The sequence below is a fragment of the Rhinoderma darwinii genome, chromosome 1 (genome assembly GCF_050947455.1).
Source record: "Rhinoderma darwinii isolate aRhiDar2 chromosome 1, aRhiDar2.hap1, whole genome shotgun sequence".
NCBI lineage: Eukaryota > Metazoa > Chordata > Amphibia > Anura > Rhinodermatidae > Rhinoderma > Rhinoderma darwinii.
Genome location: NC_134687.1, coordinates 169,566,509 through 169,590,787, shown reverse-complemented (window position 1 = coordinate 169,590,787; position 24,279 = coordinate 169,566,509). Strand labels below are relative to the sequence as shown.

Genomic DNA, 24,279 nt, shown 5'->3' with positions numbered 1-24,279 from the left:
TTTAAATCCACTTGCTAAGCAATCTTAAGCAATTCATTCTTGAAAATTGCACATTAAAAGGTCTTCTTCAGAAAACAGCCCTATTGTTTTATTCAGATACCTCTTGTGGTTTCAACGTTGAGTGTCATTTTTCGTTCATAAGCTGCTTTGTAAAGGAGGTCAATAATTTGAAAATATATATACGAGATCCTTCATTGTAATACATTATGTTGAATCTTTTTATTAGGGTCCTATTTAATTGATGTCATAGCAAATATATATTAAAACAAATATTTTCATCTACATTGCATTTAATTTGGAGACTCCTAATGTCACACACATACAAATCTTATTCTATTTATATGGTAGGCAAAAGGCTAATTCAAAATGAAAAACTGGTGCAAATAATGATAAATGTTAGTCTAGTGTTTCTCCACTCTTCTAAGCCTAGTACCCCAGACACAAATAGCTCAAGGCTATGATCGTAAATTGATCATTTACTGTGTAAACATATATAAAAAATACAAATAACTTCCTTTTGTATCGTTTAGAATTACAAATATATTACCTCTTAGTGTGAGGAAATATACAAATGTACTATACAAGGTGTTCACACTTAATGGGGTTAACCCATGAATCATTTTCATACCAAGGTTCAGAAATGCTGTTAATATGTGTTTTTATGTAATTTGCAGTGTTTCTAGCATATACAAATACAATTCTCATCTTTTTTTTGCTTCCTGTGTCCCCCTTTGCGCTGCTGCTAATCTGGGTTGCTGTGGAAGGGGCTCTGAATACAATCCATCTCCTTTCCTCCCTGGCAGCTGGCAATATAGTCCCTTCTTACTTTCCCTGTAGATAGGTAACATGGGATCCAGAGTAGTAAAGATATATACTGTGTGACTTCCACAGTATGCACTACCTTAGAAACCAATGATAATGTTTTGAAATAACAATAAAGACTGATTGGACATGTGCAGGGTTCATATCTGCTCCTCAGGTTACAGAACTTTACAGTCCTAACAAGCTAGGGAGTCTTCTCAACTATACTGCAATGCTACTGCAGAGGCTCTGTTCCTTCCCTGACAAGCAGGGCAGACAGTTATTTCTATTGGCTGCACTGCAGTGGACAGAGAACCACTATGCAGAGAATTGGCTGTGGGCAGAGTGACTGAGCATGCCTGCCCACCAGCAGTCAAGCCCATTATGTTGACCTGCACTTTGCTATAAACTTTAAACACCAGGGGGCGTCTTACTATGTAATCAAATGTCATAAATCTTCACATAATTTTTAACGATCTATACAATAAATATGATATTTAATGGTGTGATACACCCTTAAAGCAAATCGTTATTACTCCAAAATATCCACCATTTTTTTTATACATAAAAAATAAAAATAAATTTCTTCTGTCTTCCTTTTTTTTTAAATGCCAATATAACCACAAATGTTATGCCATGCAATACAAGGGGTAAAATATGCAGGAAATTTGCTTTAACAGGTTGCCGACCACTGGCTGTATATGAACGGCCAGCGGTCGAGGTCCTTAATACCAGTCAATGACTGCCGGGGACCCTAAAGAGAACATAGAAGCAGATTTCGCTGCTTCTATGTCCTCTGATCGCTTCTCAATGAGTGCTGTGTATAGAATAAAGGCAGTGGCATGAAAAAAAAACCTGCATTGTCTACAAAAAAAAATCCCAAAAATCATGTTGCTGGCCCAACAAATTAAAAAAGTTCTAGCCGCTTAACTAATGCATGCTAAAAATGGTAAACAGTGTCTGGTACTGAGGCTCAAAATAGCCTGGTCTCGAACCGGTTAAAATCCGCATGTAATACTACACATGGGATACCCAGGCATGTCTGAACTCACCCTAACTTGACCTATTTAACTTCATGATGGTTTATGGAAAATCCTGTAATGTATTTTAGCTAGCCTATGATGCCTTTATTTCATTTGGTCTAAGTCATCTTGGACCCTTGTAATGTCTAGCATGCTAACATGTTTAATATTGAGTTCCCATTATACAATAAAATCTTTAAATTTCTAGCTACACAGCTGAAGACTAGGCTGTAGATAAAACTGAGCATGCGTGGTCAGAATATTCTTCACCTGGAATGGTAGTATATTCTAGAAACTACATACATTAGGGGCATTATATACAGGGGGCTCTATATGGGGCACTATCTACACAGGGCATAGTGAATGGCACTATCTACAGGGTACATTGTGAGTGGCATTATCTACAGTGGGCATTGTGAATGCCACTATCTACAGGGGGCTTTGTGTGTGGCACTATCTAAAGAGGGCAATGTGTGTGGCACTACAGGGGACACAGTGAGTGGCACTATCAGGGGAGCAGTGTATAGTACTATTATATTCAGGGGCACAGTGTATGGTACTATTATATTCAGGGGCACAGTGTATGGTACTATTATATTCAGCAGTGAAGTGTGTGGCACAATGATAATTTTATCTTAGTTTATAAGTGTAGAAATGTTGGAAAAGTGAGGAGCCAAAGACATCTGAATGGCAAACTCTGCAGAAACGGGTGGTGGCCGGGAGATGTCATCATGAGGTCTGGATCGGATGGAGAAGAAAAGAGAAAAAGAATGACTAGTATCTGAGAAGATGTATCCTGTGAGTCACTGGATTTATAGAGGAGCTGTCACCTCTCCTGACAAGTTTGTTATAGGATATCCTTGTATTCCACAAAATGTCTTTGTGTAGCCCAGGTCTAATAGACAAATGGGTGTCATCATTCCCCTTGTCAAGATGATGTGTCCCTACACAGTGTGATACTGTCAGCGATGGTTGGTGACTGTCAGTCTGTAGGGATACACCCCTTTAACAAGCAGAAGTGTAACACCTATTTGTCAATGATTGCACAGAAATATGGTGTTAACTAGAGACACGGCGTGACAGGGCGGTGGTGGGGAGGGGGGACCGAAGTTTGGGAAACAGCCGAGGGTATATGGCCTACTTAATCCACCACTGATTACAGTTGATTAACAGAGTTGCAGAAGCTTGACCACAAATAGACACAAGTGGTTATACACCCTTTTGATTCTGTAAGTCCATGATCTAAAAAATGTATTCTTTTTTCCGGATGCTAGAAATACAAAAGTAATACACTAGGTACCATAAAACACAATTAAGACCCAGGGCTATGATTCATTTTCAATCGTTGCTGTTTCTACTATGAATGACACAGTTGTGATCTGTGTTGAGCTGCTTATCCACATTGCTCTATCTTGTGCTTTTCCTAGAAATTACTTTTGCAATCAGAATTTTCCCTTCCTTGCTTTCTGTAGCACTTGAATTGACTATATATTTCCCCACAGTTCTGGGCTTGCTCTGTACTCCGTACATTGTAGGCACTTTATAAAATTATACCACAACACAACGGTTCATCTTATTTACACTCAAACTTGAATTATTCAGATAGTGAATATGTATCTATCTCCTGAAATGTAATGACTTTTGTACAGTATATAAATGATGAGTCACATGTAGAAGTATCCTAATTTTAAAATAAAGAAAATAAATATATTAAATGATAAAACAGTAATATCACTGAATTTATTATGATGCCATTTTTAGGCTTTACGTTTCATTCATATTATTTTGTGATGACTTCATTTCTACTATGGTGGTCATGCCTGAAAGTGATAATAGGGTAATAAACTTTTTCAGCCCTTCTTCTCTCTCTTGTGCTAGTAGATTCAACAGTCAAAAAGGTAAGAGAACAAGGTACCCTTGTTTTCTTTTAAGAGATACAGTATGGCCAGCCTAGTGTCTGGTTGAGTATCATGTAGCCATTAAATTGCATCCTCTCTGGTACTGTAAAGGATCTGCCAGACACAGCTTCTGTGTCGACGCCTGTGGGTAATAATCAGTCTGCACCTGCTCCTAGGTCTGAGAGTGAATAAAAATTGGAATATTCTACTATGTGAACCTAAACTTATACCATATATCACCGAGAGACCTCTCCTTACAGCAAGAAGAGCTCGCAATCTGGGGGACAGAGTAACAAGAAGTCATTTTTCAAGACCGACGACACGACTAGGTAGAGGAACTAAACTTATAGGTTCATATACATGTGGGGATTGCAACATATGTCAATTTGTCAATTCTAGTGACATATTCACAGATCCAGCTGACAAAAAGCAATACCCACTTAAGTCATATATTAACTGTCGAACCAAAAATTTAATTTATGCGATAACCTGCTCTTGTCCCAAGGTTTATATAGGTCAGACAAGTCAAGAACTACGAAAATGCATACAACATCACCTATCAACCATCAGATTGGCAGAAAGAGATGTTAAACAAAATAAGATTCTGACCTCGGTGGCTTCATACTTTGTACAGGCACACAAAGGTAAGACCTCTAGTCTTAAAGTTATCGGTCTGGAACACATACAGACAAACATTAGAGGGGGCAACATAGTCCCGAGACTTCTGCAACATGAAGCAAGGTGGATTTTCAATGTGAAATGCATGTCCCCTAGGGGTATAAATGAAGAACTACTATTTACCGGATTTTATAAAACATAACGAGTCATTTTTTCACTTTTTTATTTTCACATATATATATTTTTTCTTATGCTAAATTTGCACAGATCACATAATTTTGTCCATTTATTATGATTTATTTAGGTCTCTTACAGTCTATATAATAATTTTTATATTTTATTTCTATTTATATTCTTCATGTTTTTTATGATCTAAGTCACTTATAATTATAATTATTTTATCATTATCACATAGCACGTCATCTATTGGCAGGTATAGTAGTTCATCTTGAAGCTATAGGTCTGAGATCAATAATTCAGCATGTTCTCTCTCTAGATCATACCCATGTATTGTGATCGGTTCTGAGATGTGGTGCATTATGTGAGAACATATGGACTAAAGAAGAAGAAAAATAAAGAAAAAGAACGTATTGCATTACAATTTGATGCTTATTCTCTTATACTTTCATACATATATATTGTTTGATATTGGTTAGTCTGTTTTTTTCCTTAGCAAATCTATTATACTCCTTTATTATGTAGAAACAAATGAATAACACATTGGCACAAATGGTAGTTGGTATGATGTTTTCATTGTTATGTCCATAAGACAGAACGTTTAATATCCATGTATAATAACTTGGTAACTAACCCAGACTAAGTTCCAATACACTGAGTATATGTAATAACTTATATGTCTATCATAGTGACCCGTTGTCACGGGGTAAGATAGCTGGCAGCGATTTACCCATAGCCATAAATATACGTTGGCTTTCCAGCCTCCCGGCCCTCTTTTTTCTTTGCCTCTCCTCCCCTCCCGGTGAGCTGATTTACCGCGTCATGTTGTCATGGTAGCGGGCCGGCGCGTGCGCATACTGAGTGACTACTCGCCTTGGTATCCATGGCGGTTGCTGTCCTGCTGGATGCACTGCGCGTGTGCCGGGTCCATCATCAGGTGCACATGGTGGCGGCTTCGGCGCATGCGCATTGCGTCCCGGCATTTGGGCAGCTGGGTCATCTCACTGGCTCACTTGTGGAGGGTGGGGTAAGTGCGTCCACAGGTGCACGCCATTGCACTTTTGATTATTTTTAATTTGCTACGCTATATAGAGACACTACATGTCTACATGCAAACTTACCCCTGAGGAAGCCACTTTGTGGCGATACGCATGGGGCTTTCTATCCCTTTTCTCCCCCATATAGCTTGAGACAAAGGACATGCTGATTTGATGCCTAATTGATGCAACATTTTCACACACTTTTTTCAAGATTATATCTATATGCATTGCATGCCTGCTCTGGGGGCTTAGGTGAGTGTAAAGAGGTAGCTATTTGCTAGCCACTTATCATGGTGGTATTCCCCCTTCAGTGATCTATACATGGCATTCTTTATGCTATTTTAAATGTTTTTAACTTTTATGTAGTGCTTTTTGTGTTCAATAAACAGAGATTCTTTCGTATACTGATATGGCTATTCCTTGATAGTTACATCTTTTGCCTTATACATACCCATTTGTTTTGTTTTTTTCACAGTAGTTTACAGGGTATGTGGCAGGATATATGCAGTGCCTGCCAGTGATATACAGGTCTGAGAGAGTGACACGATCTTCTACCAGTCAGGCTGGGAGGCTGAGGAGTGGGAGAGCCTATCACAGCCTGGCCAGACGGAGCTAGCTCCCGCCCTCTGTCTATTTATACCTGCATTTCCTGCTCCTCCTTTGCCTGTGATTCTTTTCTGTTTCCTGGCTCTGCTGCTCCTGCTATGATTATTGACCTTGCTTAATTTTTGACCCTGGCTTTACTGACTACGCTCCTGCGCTGCGATTTGTACCTCGTGCACTCCTGGTTTGACTCGGCTCGTTCACTACTCTTGTTGCTCACTGTGTTGCCGTGGGCAACTGCCCCATTTCCCTTAGCTTCTGTGTACCCTTGTCTGTTTGTCTGTCGTGCACTTATTGAGCGTAGGGACCGTCGCCCAGTTGTACGCCGTCGCCTAGGACGGGCCGTTGAAAGTAGGCAGGGACTGAGTGGCGGGTAGATTAGGGCTCACCTGTCTGTCTCCCTACCCCGTCATTACATAATCACAGGCCCATATACCTTTTCTACCCTGGTCCCTGACACAACTATGGACCCCATTGTGACCCTGGCTCAACAAATGCAGGGCCTCTCCCTACAGGTCCAAGCCCTGGCTCAGAAGGGCAACCAGCATGATGCTACCCTGGTAGTGCCCCCCACCTCACCTCTTGAACCCCACCTCAAGTTGCCTGACCGGTTTTCAGGGGACCGGAAGACTTTTTTCTCCTTTCGGGAGAGTTGTAGGCTCTATTTCCGTTTAAAGCCCCACTCCTCAGGTTCTGAGAGCCAGAGAGTGGGTATAATTATGTCCCGGCTCCAGGACGGGCCCCAAGAATGGGCCTTCTCCTTGGCTCCTGACGCCCCTGAGCTTTCCTCTGTTGATCTTTTTTTTTCCGCTCTCGGGCTCATATATGACGAGACTGACAAGACTGCCTTTGCCGAGAGTCAGCTGGTGACCTTACGTCAGGGTAAGAGACCCGTTGAGGAGTACTGTTCTGACTTTAGGAAGTGGTGTGTAGCTTCTCGGTGGAATGACCCTGCCTTGAGGTGCCAGTTTAGATTGGGTCTGTTGAACGCCCTGAAAGACCTGTTAGTTAGCTATCCCTCTTCTGACTCCCTAGATCAGGTTATGGCTTTAGCGGTACGTCTTGACCGACGTCTCAGGGAACGACGACTGGAAAGTTTTTTGTGCCTTCCCCTCTGACCCCCCCCCCATGATGGCTCCCGAGGTTCCGTTGCTTCATTCTTCCACGGAAAACTCGGATGAACCTATGCAACTCGGGGCCTCCGTCTCTCCCCAACAACGTAGAGAGTTCCGCAGGAAGAATGGTCTCTGCTTCTTCTGTGGGGATGACAAGCATCAAGTGAACAACTGTCCTAGGCATAAGAATAAGAAGCCGGAAGAACTTCCGCGCCTAAGTGACCATTGGGGAGGTCATTTGGGCGCACAGGTATTTCCCGTATATATGAAACCTAATAAGATCTTGCTTCCCTTTCAGGTCTCTTTTGAGGGTAGGTCTGCCACCGGCAGTGCCTTAGTGGATTCAGGGTCTTCTGCTAATATTATGTCTGTGGAATTTGCTATGTCTCTAGCTATGCCATTGTTTGACTTGCCTAAACCTGTCCCGGTAGTGGGTATTGACTCCACTCCTCTTGCTAATGGTTATTTTACACAGCATACCCCTGTTTTTGAACTCCTTGTTGGCTCCATGCATTTGGAGCAGTGCTCTGTACTGGTGATGCAGGGATTATTGTCCGATATGGTTTTAGGCCTTCCCTGGTTGCAGATGCATAATCCCACGTTTAACTGGAATACTGGGGATCTTACCAAATGGGGTAATGAATGCATGACGTCATGTTTTTATGTTAATTTTATCTCTCTCCCTGAGGAGGTGAACACTCTACCTGAGTTTATTCAGGACTTCGCTGATGTTTTTTCTAAAAAGGCCTCCGAAGTGTTACCTCCTCATAGAGAATTCGATTGCACAATCGATTTGGTACCAGGAGCTAAGCTCCCTAAGGGTAGGATATTTAGTCTCTCTTGTCCCGAACGTGAAGCCATGAGAGAGTATATCCAGGAATGCTTGGCCAAGGGTTATATTCGCCCCTCTACTTCTCCGGTAGGTGCTGGCTTCTTCTTCGTAGGGAAGAAGGATGGTGGTCTTAGGCCGTGCATTGAATAAGGTCACTGTAAGGAACCGGTATCCCCTGCCTTTGATTCCTGATCTCTTCAATCAGGTTCAGGGGGCCCAATGGTTCTCTAAGTTTGATCTACGGGGGGCTTATAACCTTATCCGCATCAAAGAGGGGGATAAGTGGAAGACTGCGTTTAACACGCCCAAAGGTCATTTAGAATACCTCGTCATGCCCTTTGGGTTGTGTAATGCTCCCGCGGTCTTCCAGAATTTCATAAATTAGATTTTGAGAGACTACCTGGGGGTATTTCTTGTAGTGTACCTTGATGACATACTTGTGTTTTCCAAGGACTGGTCCTCCCACATTGAGCATATCAGGAAGGTGCTCCAGGCCCTTCGGGAAAACAAACTGTTTGCTAAAACCGAAAAATGTGTGTTTGGGGTGCAGGAGATACCATTTTTGGGTCAAATCCTCACTCCTCATGAATTCCGCATGGACCCTGCCAAGGTTCAGGCTGTGGCTGAATGGGTCCAACCTGCCTCCCTGAAGGCGTTACAGTGCTTCCTGGGGTTTGCTAATTATTACAGGAGATTTATTGCTAACTTCTCGGTCATCGCTAAGCCTCTTACGGATCTTACTCGCAAAGGTGCTGACCTCCTCCACTGGCCTCCAGAGGCGGTCCAGGCTTTTGAGGTCCTTAAGAAGTGCTTTATCTCGGCCCCTGTGCTGATTCAGCCTAATCAAATGGAGCCATTCATCGTGGAGGTTGACGCCTTCGAGGTGGGAGTGGGTGCTGTCTTGTCCCAGGGTTAAAGGTCCCTCACCCATCTCCGTCCCTGTGCCTACTTCTCCAGGAAGTTCTCGCCCACTGAGAGTAACTATGATATTGGCAACCGCAAACTCTTAGCCATTAAATGGGCATTTGAAGAGTGGCGCCTCTTCCTGGAGGGGGCTAGGCACCAGGTAACGGTCCTTACCGACCACAAGAATCTGGTTTTCTTAGAATCTGCCCGGAGGCTAAACCCGAGACAAGCTCGATGGGCGTTATTTTTTACTAGATTCAACTTTTTGGTCACCTATAGGGCTGGGTCTAAAAATATTAAGACTCATTCACTGTCGCGTAGCTTCATGGCCAGTCCTCCTTCGGAGGAAGATCCTGCATGTGTTTTGCCTCCAGGTATAATAATTTCCTCTGTTGATTCTGACTTAGTCTCCGAAATTGCGGCTAATCAAGGTTCAGCTCCCGGGAACCTTCCTGAGGACAAGCTGTTTGTTCCCCTGCAATTCCGGCTAAGGGTACTCAGGGAAAATCATGACTCTGCACTATCTGGCCATCCAGGCATTCTGGGTACCAAGCATCTTATTGCCAGAAACTATTGGTGGCCTGGGTTGCTTAAAGACGTTAAGGCCTACGTCGACGCTTGTGAAGCTTGTGAAATTTGTGCTAGGTCCAAGATTCCCAGGTCCCGACCAGCGGTCTTACTATGTTCTTTGCCCATTCCCCAGAGACTTTGTACCCATATCTCCATGGATTTTATCACCGATTTGCCTCCATCTCAAGGCAAGTCGGTGGTGTGGGTTGTAGTAGACCGTTTCAGTAAGATGTGCCACTTTGTGCCACTCAAGAAACTACCCAATGCTAAGACGTTAGCTACCTTGTTTGTCAAACACATCCTGCGTCTCCATGGGGTTCCTGTCAATATTGTTTCTGACACAGGGGTACAATTTGTTTCATTGTTTTGGAGAGCCTTCTGTAAAAAGTTGGAGATTGATCTGTCCTTCTCCTCGGCCTTCCATCCTGAAACTAATGGCCAAACTGAGAGGACTAATCAGTCTCTAGAACAATATTTAAGGTTGTTTTATCTCTGACTTTCAATATGATTGGGTCTCCTTCATTCCCCTCACCGAATTTTCCTTTAATAACCGGGTCAGTAACTCGTCAGGGGTCTTCCCCTTTTTCTGTAATTTTGGGTTTAATCCACGGTTTTCCTCCGTTTCACCTGGTAGTTCCAACAATCCTGAGGTAGATGTCGTTCATCAGGAACTGTGCACAGTCTGGGCCCAGGTTCAGAAGAACCTAGAGGCGTCCCAGAGCATACAAAAGACTCAGGCAGATAGAAGACGTTCTGCTAACCCCTTGTTTGTGGTCGGGGATCTGGTGTGGCTATCTTCTAAAAATTTGCGCCTTAAAGTCCCGTCCAAAAAATTTGCTCCCCGATATATAGGGCCGTACAAGGTCATTGAAGTCCTTAACCCTGTCTCCTTCCGACTGGAGTTACCCCGTCTTTTCGAGTACACAACGTGTTTCATGCCTCCCTTCTTAAACGCTGCTCCCCGTTCTTGGCTCCCTCGAGGAAACCTCCGGTCCCTGTTCTCACCCCTGAAGGGGTAGAATTCGAGGTGGCCAAGATTGTGGACAGCAGGATGGTCCAAGGCTCCCTCCAGAACCTGGTCCATTGGAGAGGTTACGGGCCTGAGGAGAGGACTTGGGTACCCGCCCGGGATGTTCACGCTGGGGTATTGCTCAGGAGGTTCCATCTTCGCTTCCCCAATAAGCCAGGTCCACCTAGAAAGGGTCCAGTGGCCCCTCTTAAAAGGGGGGTACTGTAAAGGATCTGCCAGACACAGCTTCTGTGTCGACGCCCGTGGGTAATCAGTCTGCACCTGCTCCTAGGTCTGAGAGAGTGACACAATCTTCTATTAGTCAGGCTGGGAGGCTGAGGAGTGGGAGAGCCTATCACAGCCTGGCCAGACGGAGCTAGCTCCCACCCTCTATTTATACCTGCATTTCCTGCTCCTCCTTTGCCTGTGATTCTTTTCTGTTTCCTGGCTCTGCTGCTCCTGCTATGATTATTGACCTTGCTTCATTTTTGACCCTGGCTTTACTGACTACGCTCCTGCTCTGCGATTTGTACCTCGTGCACTCCTGGTTTGACTCGGCTCGTTCACCACTCTTGTTGCTCACTGTGTTGCCGTGGGCAACTGCCCCATTTCCCTTAGTTTCTGTGTACCCTTTTCTGTTTGTCTGTCATGCACTTGTTGAACGTACGGACCGTCGCCCAGTTGTACGCCGTCGCCTAGGACGGGCCGTTGCAAGTAGGCAGGGACTGAGTGGCGGGTAGATTAGGGCTCACCTGTCTGTCTCCCTACCCCGTCATTACAGGTACCCTCCACAAGTATCAAGCAGGTAGTATCAAGTCTCTTAGTCTACATATAGACAGATATATTATGTTTTAGACTCTTTTTGTACCTACTGCAATAGTTTCAGTAGAAATAGTGCCTAGGAATAAGGGGCGTGTCTTAGAGGAGGCGTAAAAAAATGCTCCAAATTTATAAACAAAGTGTATCTTTTTTCTTGGTGCAGAATACTGGTGTACGTACTGCCAGTTATGAGGTGGAATAATGACGAGAAAAATTTCTAACATACTTTTGCGAGTTGTGCTAAATTTTTTGATTCAGCAAGCTCCATTTAAATAAATTTATCACAATTTGTTTTTCACCAGTTTTTTACGACAATATTCCCCCTATTATATTTTGCACAATATGTATTTAACATTTTACCCTTTCCCATTTGAAATGCTAGCAGCACCTCACTTTACCCAACTTTATGAGTAAATAATCCCTGATTAGAGAGGAAAAAACCAATAAGTCGTTTTTGTGTTGGGAAGGTTAATAGGACCGGAGAGAGAGGCAGAACTATTGCCGTTTGCAATCAGGAGCATTTGGGATAGAGTGGCTAAAATACTGTATCAGTGTTCTGCTATGTGTAATAAAGTCCTGGCTATATGTTACAGCCCCATTGATTTACTGTTTCAATCAATGTGACTGACAGTGTTTGGGCCTCCATCACATATCTCTAGGTGGTTGTCAATGCTTGTTTTGGGTTAAGTTGACTCAATTTGTTAAAGAAAAAAAAACCTGCCAATTCATAATACTGTATTTTCGTGTTCCTTCCGGGGTTAGTGGGGACTTGGGACTTTGTTGCCCCTTTGGGTATGAGCCCCCTCCCTGCTGTCCCGGGAAGGCTCAATGAACTCCACCCATAATTTTTTTGTCATAAAATTGAGAATTTACTCATATAATGGAACTATATTTATGGGTTATTTGCAAAAAAACGGGCTTGAATATCTTGACTAAATAAAAATGTAATAAACAAAAATGTAATATTTAAAAGCTCTTCGTATCTATGTCTCTCTATGTAAAAATATGGAAAGAAAAGTTTTTCTTTTTCTCTTTTTTCTTTTATTAAAAGGAAAAATATTTGTATTTAACATTTCAAAAAATATGTGAAATATGAAATGTATAACTTGGGTAATATTATTTAACTTTATTTAGGCAGGAAGTAATTTTCTCCAAAACTCGAGTTTCACATATATATTAGCGTATGAGGGACATTATTGATTATGCACGATCTATATAGGGATTAAAATGTTCATTAATATCGAACTAATTGATTGTCAGTTTTTTCCTTAACATATATTTTTTGATGTAGAAAGAAAATTATTGTTGTCACTTCGTTGAAGGAATATGAGGGTAATCTTGCAATAACATAGATCTTCGGTACGGGATATTTTATTCCCAACTATAGAACCAATGAAAGCACGTTGGACCCTATAAATGCACTGAATCTGGCTGGACTTGCTAAGACAGCTCTGAGGAAATCCCGATAAGGGATGAAACGCGTCAGCTGACCTAATCAAGCAAGGCGGGTAGTGACGTCGAGACTCTGCCTTGTGAATCCCTGGCCGTGTTGGGAACATCGCACGAAAAAGGATACTATATGGATACTATATGGTTTGGAAAATCACCTTCTTGAAAGTGTGGGCCCCTCTTTCTTTTGGATCTAATACCTCTACATGTTTCTGTGGAGCAACCTTGCATGTCGGAGACGTAATAAAGCCTATATTGAAGAACTCAATCCTAAAGGCTTGAAGGAAGGTATGAGCTTATGGGCGGAATCTCACCTGAATACCACCTGGTGAGAGGCATTGGAGCTTCAAATTGTGCCTGCTGCTCTTCCACGTCTCTTTGCGCATGTTTAAAGGTAAAAGCAGTATAAAATCATTAAGAACGGAGCTCTCTGTGATAATTATAAGGATCGGGAGGAATATATTTTGACCGGAATGGTCTAGGAAATAGACTGTCTATTACCCCTGATCCCTGAGGCAAGATTGATCCTTGAAAGGGAGGAATGAGAGCCACACACAAATAAAAAATACAAACCCCTTACTGAATGACAGCTTTATTTTTATAGGGGTATGCTTCTTTCATATATGGGAAGGCCTTCCTCATAAATCTACTACACGCTCTTTTGACAAGAATTGCTGTCATTTTTTGGAGGAAATACACATAAGTATGTGCAAGGGGAAAAAAACGCAGGTGTGAATTCAACCTAGCGATTTTTTCTTGGATCTATTTTCTTGCCATTTACCCCGATTTGTGGGGAAAACAAGGTGTACATCTATGCTTCCTACTTATCAGTATATTTTGTATCTGTATGTAACCTTTTCCTGGCCAGGAGACAAAAATGTTTTAAATTGTGTGAATACATTTATATTTTCTAAATAATTGGAGTTTTAATAATAAAATAAATTTTCATAAATTTTCAATGACCCAAGAGTGCCTGGTTATATTTCTGATATAGTTTTTCTTTTTTGTTTTACATATATATCTTTCAGAATTGGCACCGTGTGATATTGATATCGCATTTATTGTTGGGTTTTCTATTGGGTATGGTTTTCTAAACCTAATCTTGTTTTATACAATTCATAATACTCTCTGCTTTTTTTTTTTGTTTCTTTTTTATTGAACTTTGGGGACATATAGGTAGAATAGATAATGTATCCTGGGGTGGGAATTTGTTGCCTAGGGAATTACACTATAATATATTTGTCTTCTTATGTATGTTTCTGTCTGTGCGTTAGGAACTCTGTTATACATTAATGGTGAAAATCATCTCTTCCCTCATGCGTGTGGTTGTGTGTGTGTGTGTGTGTGTGTGTGTGTGTGTGTTAAGAACTTTAGGTCATATATGTCAGTGTTGGAAAATAGGGCAAAGCAGTTATATTATCTCTGCCATCCCCAGTGTGTGTTCGATATTGTCTGTAAATCGGACTACCCCAACTTGTGAAAACACAATCAGACCAGGCCTGTAACACCGTCTCTGCTTTATTGGTAATGATAAAAAATTCAATAAAATACAAAAATAAAAATAAAAACACATTTAAGTGTATTTATGTACGAATGGGAGAGAATTGTAGAGAAAAAAATATGTTAGAGAATAAGATAGGTAAAACATGAGACTGGTTATTAAAAAAATGTTCTGTATATACAGGAAAATCTTACCTGGTACCAGGAATATGCTCGATCTGAGGGGTCAATAAGAATTGTGATAATTTTTGCCTTTGGGATTAAAGCAGCGGAGCGTTTAGGAGCGCCTTCAGAATGAAAATAGTTGGCACTTTTCTCAAACAAGAAATCGGTGGTTAAATTTGATGGGACTGGGAAGAAATCCATGTACCTGAGAAGAGACATCAAGATGCTGTAAACCCAACAATGTCAAATTAACATACTTAATATATATTCTATTTGACATTTGTTTTAGAAATCCAATAACATACCTGCCATAAAAAACAAACTAGCAAGCTGTAATTCTTGATGCATTTCTTGAGACCCACATTGCAGACATCTTATTGATACTAAGTCGATTGCCCTTTCACCCTATGCGGCTGACCTTTATACTCTGCCAACATACATTACAATAGGTATTATTTCATTATTTGTTTAGTGATATGGGACTGTGGAGAAGACTTACAAAATACAAAATATATCATCTAGTGGTCAGTACATGTAATGTTTGTTTCTGATTGGCTTGACGGGCACTTTACAACAGCACAATATGGTTGAGATTTGGTGACTGCCCGACCAATCCATTATAGACAAAGTACTAAGTAACTGCTTCTTTTCTAAATAGGTTTTGCATTGGTGACTGTTCTGTTGTAGAATTAAGCTGTCTCCAATCAAGTGCTATCCAAAGGGTATTGCATGGCATTGCAAAATGAAGTGATAGCCTTCTTACAAGATTCCTTTTACTCTATACAAATTTTCCACTTTACAATCACCCAAAAAAAACCCAGACCATTCGTTTTCTTTCCCCATGCTTGACAGATGGTGTCCAGCATATTTTTATTTGTCCTGCACCTCACAAATGTTCTGCAAATTTAGATTTCTTGGTTCCCAAAAAAGGCTAACTGTATTGCTTCCTTAGGCCAGGATCAGACATACAGTTTTTATGCAGTTTTTGATAAAAATTTTGGCTCAGTTTTTTTTAGCCGAAGCCAGAAGTGGATCCAAAAGGGAGGATGGGTACAAAAGGAAAGACTGATGCATTTCCTTTCTTCTGTGTCCATTTCTACGTTTGGTTAAAAACGGAGCCAAAAACTACCAGCAAAACTGCATCAAAACTGTGTGTGTGATCGGAGCTGGGCTAACATTGCGCAAGAGTTTTTTATTGATGAATTAGCATTTTAAAATGATCATTTAGGATTTGATAACACAATGAGCCAATGAAACACAAGAGACATGCATAATGAAATTGGGTATTTGTAAGTCAATGTGTAAAGGATCTGCCAGGCACAGCTTCTGTGTCGACGCCCATGGTTAATCAGTCTGCACCTGCTCCTAAGTCTGATAGAGTGACTCGATCTGCTTCCACTCTGGCTGGTAGGCTCAGGAGTGGGAGAACCTATCACAGCCTGGCCAGACGGTTCTAGCTCCCGCCCTCGGTCTATTTATACCTTCATTTCCTGCTTGTCTTTGCCTGTGATTCTTTCCTGTTTCCTGGCTCTGCTGCTCCTGCTATCATTATTGACCTCGCTTCGTTTTGACCCTAGCTTTACTGACTGCGCTCCTGCTCTGCGTTTGGTACCTCGTACACTCCTCGTTTGACTCGGCTCGTTCACTACTCTTGTTGCTCACGGTCTTGCCGTGGGCAACTGCCCCATTTCCCATAGCTTCTGTGTACCCTTGTCTGTTTGTCTGTCATGCACATATTGAGCGTAGGGACCATCGCCCAGTTGTACGCCATCGCCTAGGACGGGCCGTGCAAGTAGGCAGGGACTGAGTGGCGGGTAGATTAGGGCTCACCTGTCTGTCTCCCTACCCCGTCATTACACAATGTAGATATTACATAAAAAAATCAGCCATTTCCCACTATAATATACATTTACAATATAACAATATCTAGACCACTGTAACATCCGTTGTCGATGACCACGAACTCATTCCATCCAGTCGATGCCCTTCTCTCCAGAGATGTCTGCACATACTGCCTGTTCCACAGTGACCACCAGGGTGTGCTCGCAAGTTCAGTCCAGACTTATTGCTCCCAGAGCAACCTGGGCTATAAGAAGGGCTCTGCCCCTTCCTCCCATGCCTGAGCGTTGTTGTCATACCCAAAGTTTGTCTATGCAAATGATCTCCTCGTGTTTTCCAGTTCCCAGTGTTCCCCATACCTGTATCCTGTATCCCGTGCTATCCTGGTCAAGTGCCGTGCAGAGTTGTAGTCATGCTGTGCTGTATTCCACACCAGTCCTGCTACTCCACACCTGACGTCTACCTGCAGCCTAGTTCCAGCCGAGCCTGCCTTGCTACTGTCCGAGCTGCCACAGGTACACTATACGAACTATAGACTGTGACCTGCGCCCTGTTGGCCAGCTGCCATACCGTCAAGGTGGTATGGCCCAGTGGGTCCACGAACCCAACGTGACAACCGTTTTTCTTATTTTCTCTTTTAAAACATAAAAAGAAGGAAACTTCACGTTGATTCCAGGCTTTTGAATATATATCTATATCTATATATATCTTACCATCCCCAGATATATATGTAGGCTTAGTCCCAGTTCTGGGTGTATGTGCAGAGTAGGTCCCCACCTTACAGAGGTCGCTTTGTCGTGGCAGGTGGGCAAACACTTTTTGATCAAAATGTGCAATAAGAACCTCCCTATTTGTAAGTAGATTTAGCAGTAATGCATATTTATTTATATTTAGTGGCTTAGGTGGCATTAGTGTTTGCAGTGTGCTGTCAACCTTTCTTTGTCTGCTGTATATTTGCAAGCACAGGTGTTATTGCACCTGCATACACGTTTTGTAGCATCTTGTTGGAATGTGCTGTTCAAACTTTTGTTGTGTTTATATATATATTTATAGATAGATAGATAGATAGATAGATTGATTAACAGAGAGATATGAGAAAAATCCTTCTTGATAAATAAATGCCCATTTCTAACATTACTGTAAATAAAATAAACTTTAAATATTCTTTATATCTCCAAAGTACAGTAATTTAAGTTCACATCCAAAAGGCTGACTAGAGAGAACCACATTATTAGATGTCAACTAAGAAAAGCTGAGGTAATGATTAAAGTCCTGCTTGTAATTCAGCACAAGCCAGCAGTGTGTTGCACTCATTTTATTTCCCGTGGTTAGTGAAAGTTACATTTTATAGAGGTGCAGAGTAATCAATGGTCAACAGAAGGAAAATAAATTGACTTCATGAAATAAAGTTCAGACTTGTGAAAGTTGCTGAAAATGACCTATAAAAAAAGTAATGATAAATCTGATTGACTTGTAAAGAGATCTATAACATACGGAGGCTTAGACACAATTGTGACTACCTGGCTATTGACTTTGTAAATAATACTGTATTTCAGCGTTAGTTTGCTGAGGCACATCATGACCAGGAGGGAGTCAGCCTTATATTTAGTTAGTTTATGATCTTCCAGTCACAAGAGAGGAAAGAGAGAAAATGCTTTTCTGCCATAGTGGAAAATCTGATCCATTTTGTTGTTCTTATAATAATGTAGCATGTTGGTTCACTCCAGATAATTTCCGTTTTCTAGACTGTGGCCTCATTAGTGCTCAATTTCCCTTTGGTCTTAAAACACACACACACACACACACACACACACACACACACACACACAGACACACACACACGCACACCTTAGTGCATTTTAGTACGCTAACTATACGACATAAATTTTTCAGGTTATCGCCTCGCTGTGATCATCTCTGTAAATTTTTAGTATGCTGAGCGTATGCCACCAATTTTTTAGGTCATCACCTCGCCATGATTACCTCAGTAAATTTTTTGTATTCTAATTATATGGCAGAATTTTTTCAGTTCTTCCCCTTGCTGTGATCATTTTTACACTACCAATGTTTTACGTCATCACCTCAGTGTGATCACCTCTGTCAATTTTTAGTAGGCTAATTGTAGGCAATACATTTTTCAGGTCATCACCTTGCTGTGACCACCTCTGTTAATTCTTAGCATGGTCACTGTATGCCACCTATTTTTTAGATTATCACCTTGCTGTGATCACCTCTGTAAATTTTTGTTGTAATTGTACACCACCAATATTTTAGGTCATCACCTCGCTGTGATCACCTCTGTAAATTTTTAGTATGCTAATTGTGCGCCACTAATATTTCAGGTCATCACCTCGCTGTGATCACCTTTGTAAATTTTTAGTATGGTAATTGTACATCACCAATTTTTAGCCCATCACCTCGCTGTTATCACCTATGTTAATTCTTAGTACGCTAATTGTATGCCACCAATTTTAAGGCCATCACCTCGCTGTAATCACCTCTGTCAATTTTGGTGTGCTAAATATACCCCACTAATTTTCAGGACATCATCTCTGTTATTTTGAGCACATAAGTTGTACACAGAAGAAAATGGACCACAGAGTGTTTACTAACTAGTGCCGCCTCTGAAACTGAGACAGGTAGTGAGGGTGACCACCTAGTTTCTTATCCTTTTCATTATTTAGTGACAGTGAAGAAGAACCGCCAAGAAGGCATCCCAGGACTGCCACTAAAGTGGCCTCTGAGTCTTCTAACCCCTTATGGATAACTCCCGACATATTATTGGAAGAAATTTTTTTTTTTCATTATTACGACCCAACTCTAATAAATTTCCTAAAACACCTATTGGGTCAAAATGCTCAGTGCCCACATAGATGGATTCCTTGAAGAGTGTAGTTTCCTAAATGGGGTCCCTTGTGGTGGTTTCCACTGTTTTGGTATCTCAGGGCCTTTGCAAATGGGACAAACTATTCAGGCAAAATCTGTGTTCCAAAAGCCAAATGGCGCTCCTTCCCTTCTGAGCCCTGCCATGTGCCAACAGCAATTTATGACTACATATGGGGTATTGGCACGCTCAGGAGAAATTGCTTTAGAAATGCTACAGTGCGTTCTCTGCTATAGTCCTTGTGAAAAAGAAACGTTTTAGATAAAATGACATAATATTGTAAACAAAAATATTTTTTCATTGTTACGGCCCAATTCTAATACATTTTCTGAAGCATCTGTGCGGTCAAAATGTTCACTACACCCCTAGATAAAGTCCTTGAGGAGTCTGATTTTCTGTTTCTTATGTTTTGGCACCTCAAGGCCTCTGAAAACCGATAGTGGTACTTTCAAATTATCCTAATATAAAGGTGCTCCTTAATTTCTGAGGCATGTGGATCAGTCACATCGCGAGGAGAAGCAGGATTCAAAGAAAATAATATACCTCCCAGATCAGTGTCTCCTCCTCTATCATATGCTGCCCTTAGATAGGGTGGCATTGGAGACTTGATGGACCCGCATTAACAGTTTTGGAAAAATAAACATGAAATGTGGTAAGGGGAGCACAAACTTTTACATACCTGTATATATTATTATATCATAGAACAGGTCAGGGATTGATCATCCGGTAGTTCTGCCTTTTGACAGAAAAATTGATGTACCATAACCATCCTAAATTGGATGAGGTGCTGCTTCAAATTTTTTTAATGGCTACTAAGCGAATAAAACCTACACAGTTTTGCTTTTAATAAAACAATGATAGATTGCGATCATTACGTAGTCTGAACTTTGCCCTTGCTCAATGCCGGGTCTTCTGTGTCAGACATCTATCTGGACTAGTAATTGTAAAACTCTTTGTACAGTGTCATTACGTTTTTTATTTTGGGCTCGTAAGTGAAAAAGACCTGTATTATACATGAACAAGGACTTGACTAGGGTGTGCATTAATCTTACTCCAGTATATAGTGTTCACTATATTTCATTAAGTATTATCTCCTTAGAAATAAAGGACTGCCCTAACATAGAAAAACATGAAACAAACATTTAGTCTGACCCTTACCAATCCAAGCCTTTGTGGTAGTTATTTCCGTTGAAAAACTGCATCTCTTCAAATGTTTTTGGGTTTGGTGAATTGCTAGTTATTGCAGGATGCATAACCAAAAATAAGTATAAAGCTGTAGTACCTGCAAAAAAAGGATATCAACACAGTTTACAAACATATTCTATGATAATAAAAAGATAATCTGTATGTACTTTCATGACTTCTATTATTATTGGAGCCAAGACACATATGACGGATGTGTTATCACGCGGATCCTGACTTATTTTGACGGATCCTATGGACTTATAATGGCGTTCATCAGGCTTTCTTTAAGGTTTCACTGTTTTTGACAGCAGGAATAGTGCTGTATCTATCCTTGGTTTTAAAAATACAGGAACTCTTGATGGCAAGGGGAAAAACAGCTGTTTTGCAGTCTCCATCATGTCCCTTCCCCTGAAGTCACCGCTAACACAAAATGTTGTTATACTCATGAGGAAGCAATTAGAACTTTAAAATTTTCGTGCAAGCGTAAGAGTATGGGAGCTTATATGCACAGTAGGACAGGGAGTCTAGCACCACAATCTGATTATACAAGTATTTTCAGAGCAATGACCTTATCTACTGTATATGTTAATGTCCGGTTTTAGAATTTGTTAGTGATAGGTGATCTACTTTTATTGGGTTAATACTTTAACATATAGGAAAATATATGGATACATCAAATGACGTAGTGTACATCTAAAGAGATCTATAATGCACCTGTCTATGGACAAATAATAATTGCATATTTTGCTACATTTTTCAGGCGTGAAGTCTTTTCTTAACACTAATTTCTATATTTTTTCCTTTGTTAGATATGTATTACATTGTTTTTCTTTTTATCTATATTTTCTTCATAAGATACATACAAGAATTGTTATGCTGGCACTGGATTCTGAAACATTAAAAATACATTTATCTAAAAAAATGTTTAGGTTGGCAGATAAAACTGGTGCAATAATTTCCCACAGGATTTTTCATGAAATTAAGCCCAATTGTTGTCATCACAGTGCTTAGATACCATTTTTCTCAAAATCTCACACATAATGTGGTCATATTTTGTTTTCTTTTCTTAGAACATATCAAAGCAAGGTATGATTAAACATAGAGCAATTTCTTTACTGTTATTAAGAAGAATATTAATATTATTGACAATATACTATTAACATCTTCATCAATATATTAGTGCAGTAGAAAGTTAAGTTGTCAATTTTTTTCTGAATTAAAAGTTTAATACTTCTTTGAAAACACAGAGAGAACAGATGAGTCACCTTTACAATGCCAGCTGTTTCAATTTAATAATATGAACTCTTATTAAACTAAGTGACAAGTTTTAGAGATAGGGATGACATCTCACAAGTTATAAGGGTGTTGTTACCTGATATTGCACGATTGGCAAGCAAGTGTTGAAGATATAAGATTATATTTCCTACCTATCTGCAAATTGCTTTTTGTATTTTGCTTTTTTTATACTGTACCATGATTTTTATACTGTTTCACCCTATAGACAACATACGCTTAAGTAGACTAATGATCCAAAACTAAACAGGGAGAGGGATAGTGTACTGTGGTTATGTATAATTAAAAAATTTAATTAAAAAAAGTGGTGATAAAAATAGCACATATGATCAAAATGCTTACAAAAGTATACATTTGCCATGGAGTGATGAAAATTTCAGAAGAAATCAGGTTCTTCACACTTCGCCTTGCTCTAGCCACACTCTTATAATAATTAGTGTCAAAATAGAAGCACTCTTTATATATTTAGAATATTACACCATGTCCAGATTTGCACGTTTCATAGTCCAGACTTAAAGAGGACCTGTCACTAGGCCATATAAGTTAAAACGGGTCTACTGACTTGAATAGCATGGTCTCCCTGATTCTAGCGCTGTTTTTCTTTTCTTCCTGGACCCCCTTCCCTTTCCATAGATATGGCCCACTGTTGTGTTGGTTCCCTATATGCTAATTTGCTGTAGTTAGCCAACCGGGGCGTGAATTACCATCAAGCTGCCTTGCATTATTTTTTTCAAATTAAGAGGCATTAAAGCTAGCTCCACCCCATTGGCTAACTACAGCAAATTAGCAAATAGGGAATCAACACAATAGAGGGCCATATATCTGGAGCGAGCGGGGGGCAGGAAAAAAATAATACAGCACAGAAATCAGGAAGACAGCGCTATTTAGGTCAGTTAACCGGTTCAACTTATTTGACCTAGTAACAGGTCCTCTTTAAGCATGTTGGCCGTACAGCCAAAATTACTACTTTAATATACATAAATTATTTGTCATAAAGAACAAAAACAATAGTGCCGTATAGTGCCCATATAAATGTGCAAATAACAGCACCATACAAAGCCCTAACAATACGGCATTACAGTTTCCAAATAACTAAAAGTGCAATACAACAGTGCCATATCAATAATATAAACTAGTGGTTGCACACAGATATCAATTAGATTTCAGCTCTCGTTTTCTAACTTGTGCCGGAAAAATCAATCTGACTGGTTACTAAGAACATCTCCTCAAATTTCAGTTTAGACTAGAATGAGGCCATTGGTGCACAAATAATAGTACCAAAAATGTTCAAATGACAAAACAACAGAGTATACAAATAACCAAGACACACAGGGTACAAGGCCATATAACACACAAATCATAGAGCCACAAAGAGCATAACTAACATGGTCAAACAAAGCACAAATAAAAGGTCTGTACATTGCACAAATAAAAGGTCCATTTAGTACAGAAATAGCATTGTTATTTAGTACACAAATAACAGTGTCAGAAAGTACTCAAATAAAAAGGTTATACAATGTCCAGTTTGCAAACAACAGGGCCATCCAATAAGTAAATAACAGAGCCTCAAAATGCTTATATAAGAAGCCATAAAATTAATAAAAAAATAGGCAATAAAGTGCCAAATTTTGGGTTATACAGTGTACAAATAAAATACCTACAATATAAAGAAAAATATAATAGATGTAAGACACCAAGGCCAAAGAACTCACTCACTTTTCTAGACCACCAGGTTTAGGAGCTTTTTAATTCGCCCAGACAGCCAGTGCCAGGCATAGACTCACTCACTTGTCCAGATAGCCAAGCGTGCATTCACTCATCCAGAAAGCCAGTACCAGGTGGAGAGCCAGGCACCCATTCACCTATCAAAACACACAGGGCCAGGCATACGCCGGATCCGTCATCCAGACAGCCAGTGCCAGGTGTACATTGACCGATTGTTTAGACACTCGCTCTCTCATCCATACATTCAGATTCAGATGCTTATTCATTCATCTAGACAATCAAAGCAAGGTATAGTCTTCCCATATGTCTGAACAGTCAGTGCCATGTGTGCCTCATGTCAACCATATAACCAGGGCCAAGTATATGCTCACTAACATGTTTAGATAGACAAAGCCAGGTGTGCATCATTTCAACCAGACAACCGGGGCGAGGCGCTTGCTCACTCATAGGTATAAGACTAGGGTTGTCACAATACCAGAATTTGGACTTCGATACTGATACTTTGTGTAGTATTGCGACTCTCGATACCGAAACGATACTTTGCCAACAGTAATAAAAAAAAATAAGTTATACAATTTTCTGATGTGAGGCACGTGGTGTGGTGAATTTTGAATGTGCCTCACATTAAAAGTAATTAACCCCATCATGTTTCTCAGTCATAATTGACAACATTGGGCTAATGTGTGTGTCACGATCTGTGGGTATGTGGACCCACTGGGCCGTAACGACGTAGTGGGATAGCAGCTGGCCAGTGTACTGTGACGTCCGTGGTCGCTGACCACGAACTCCTTCCAACCGGTCGACGCCCTTCTCTCTAGAGATGTCTGCA

At 40.6% G+C, this 24,279-nt stretch overlaps 1 protein-coding gene across 1 annotated transcript in view; it reads right to left on the bottom strand.

The window, feature by feature from the left end:
• Positions 1–24,279, bottom strand: part of LOC142738186 (bifunctional heparan sulfate N-deacetylase/N-sulfotransferase 3-like) — a 365,924-nt gene that overhangs the window by 27,869 nt on the left and 313,776 nt on the right. The window contains exons 9-10 of the mRNA XM_075849744.1: positions 20,406–20,529; positions 14,555–14,729 (exon numbers count right to left, since the gene is read on the bottom strand). Of these exons, the coding sequence (XP_075705859.1) occupies positions 14,555–14,729; positions 20,406–20,529 (299 nt within the window). The remainder of the gene's footprint in view (positions 1–14,554; positions 14,730–20,405; positions 20,530–24,279) is intronic.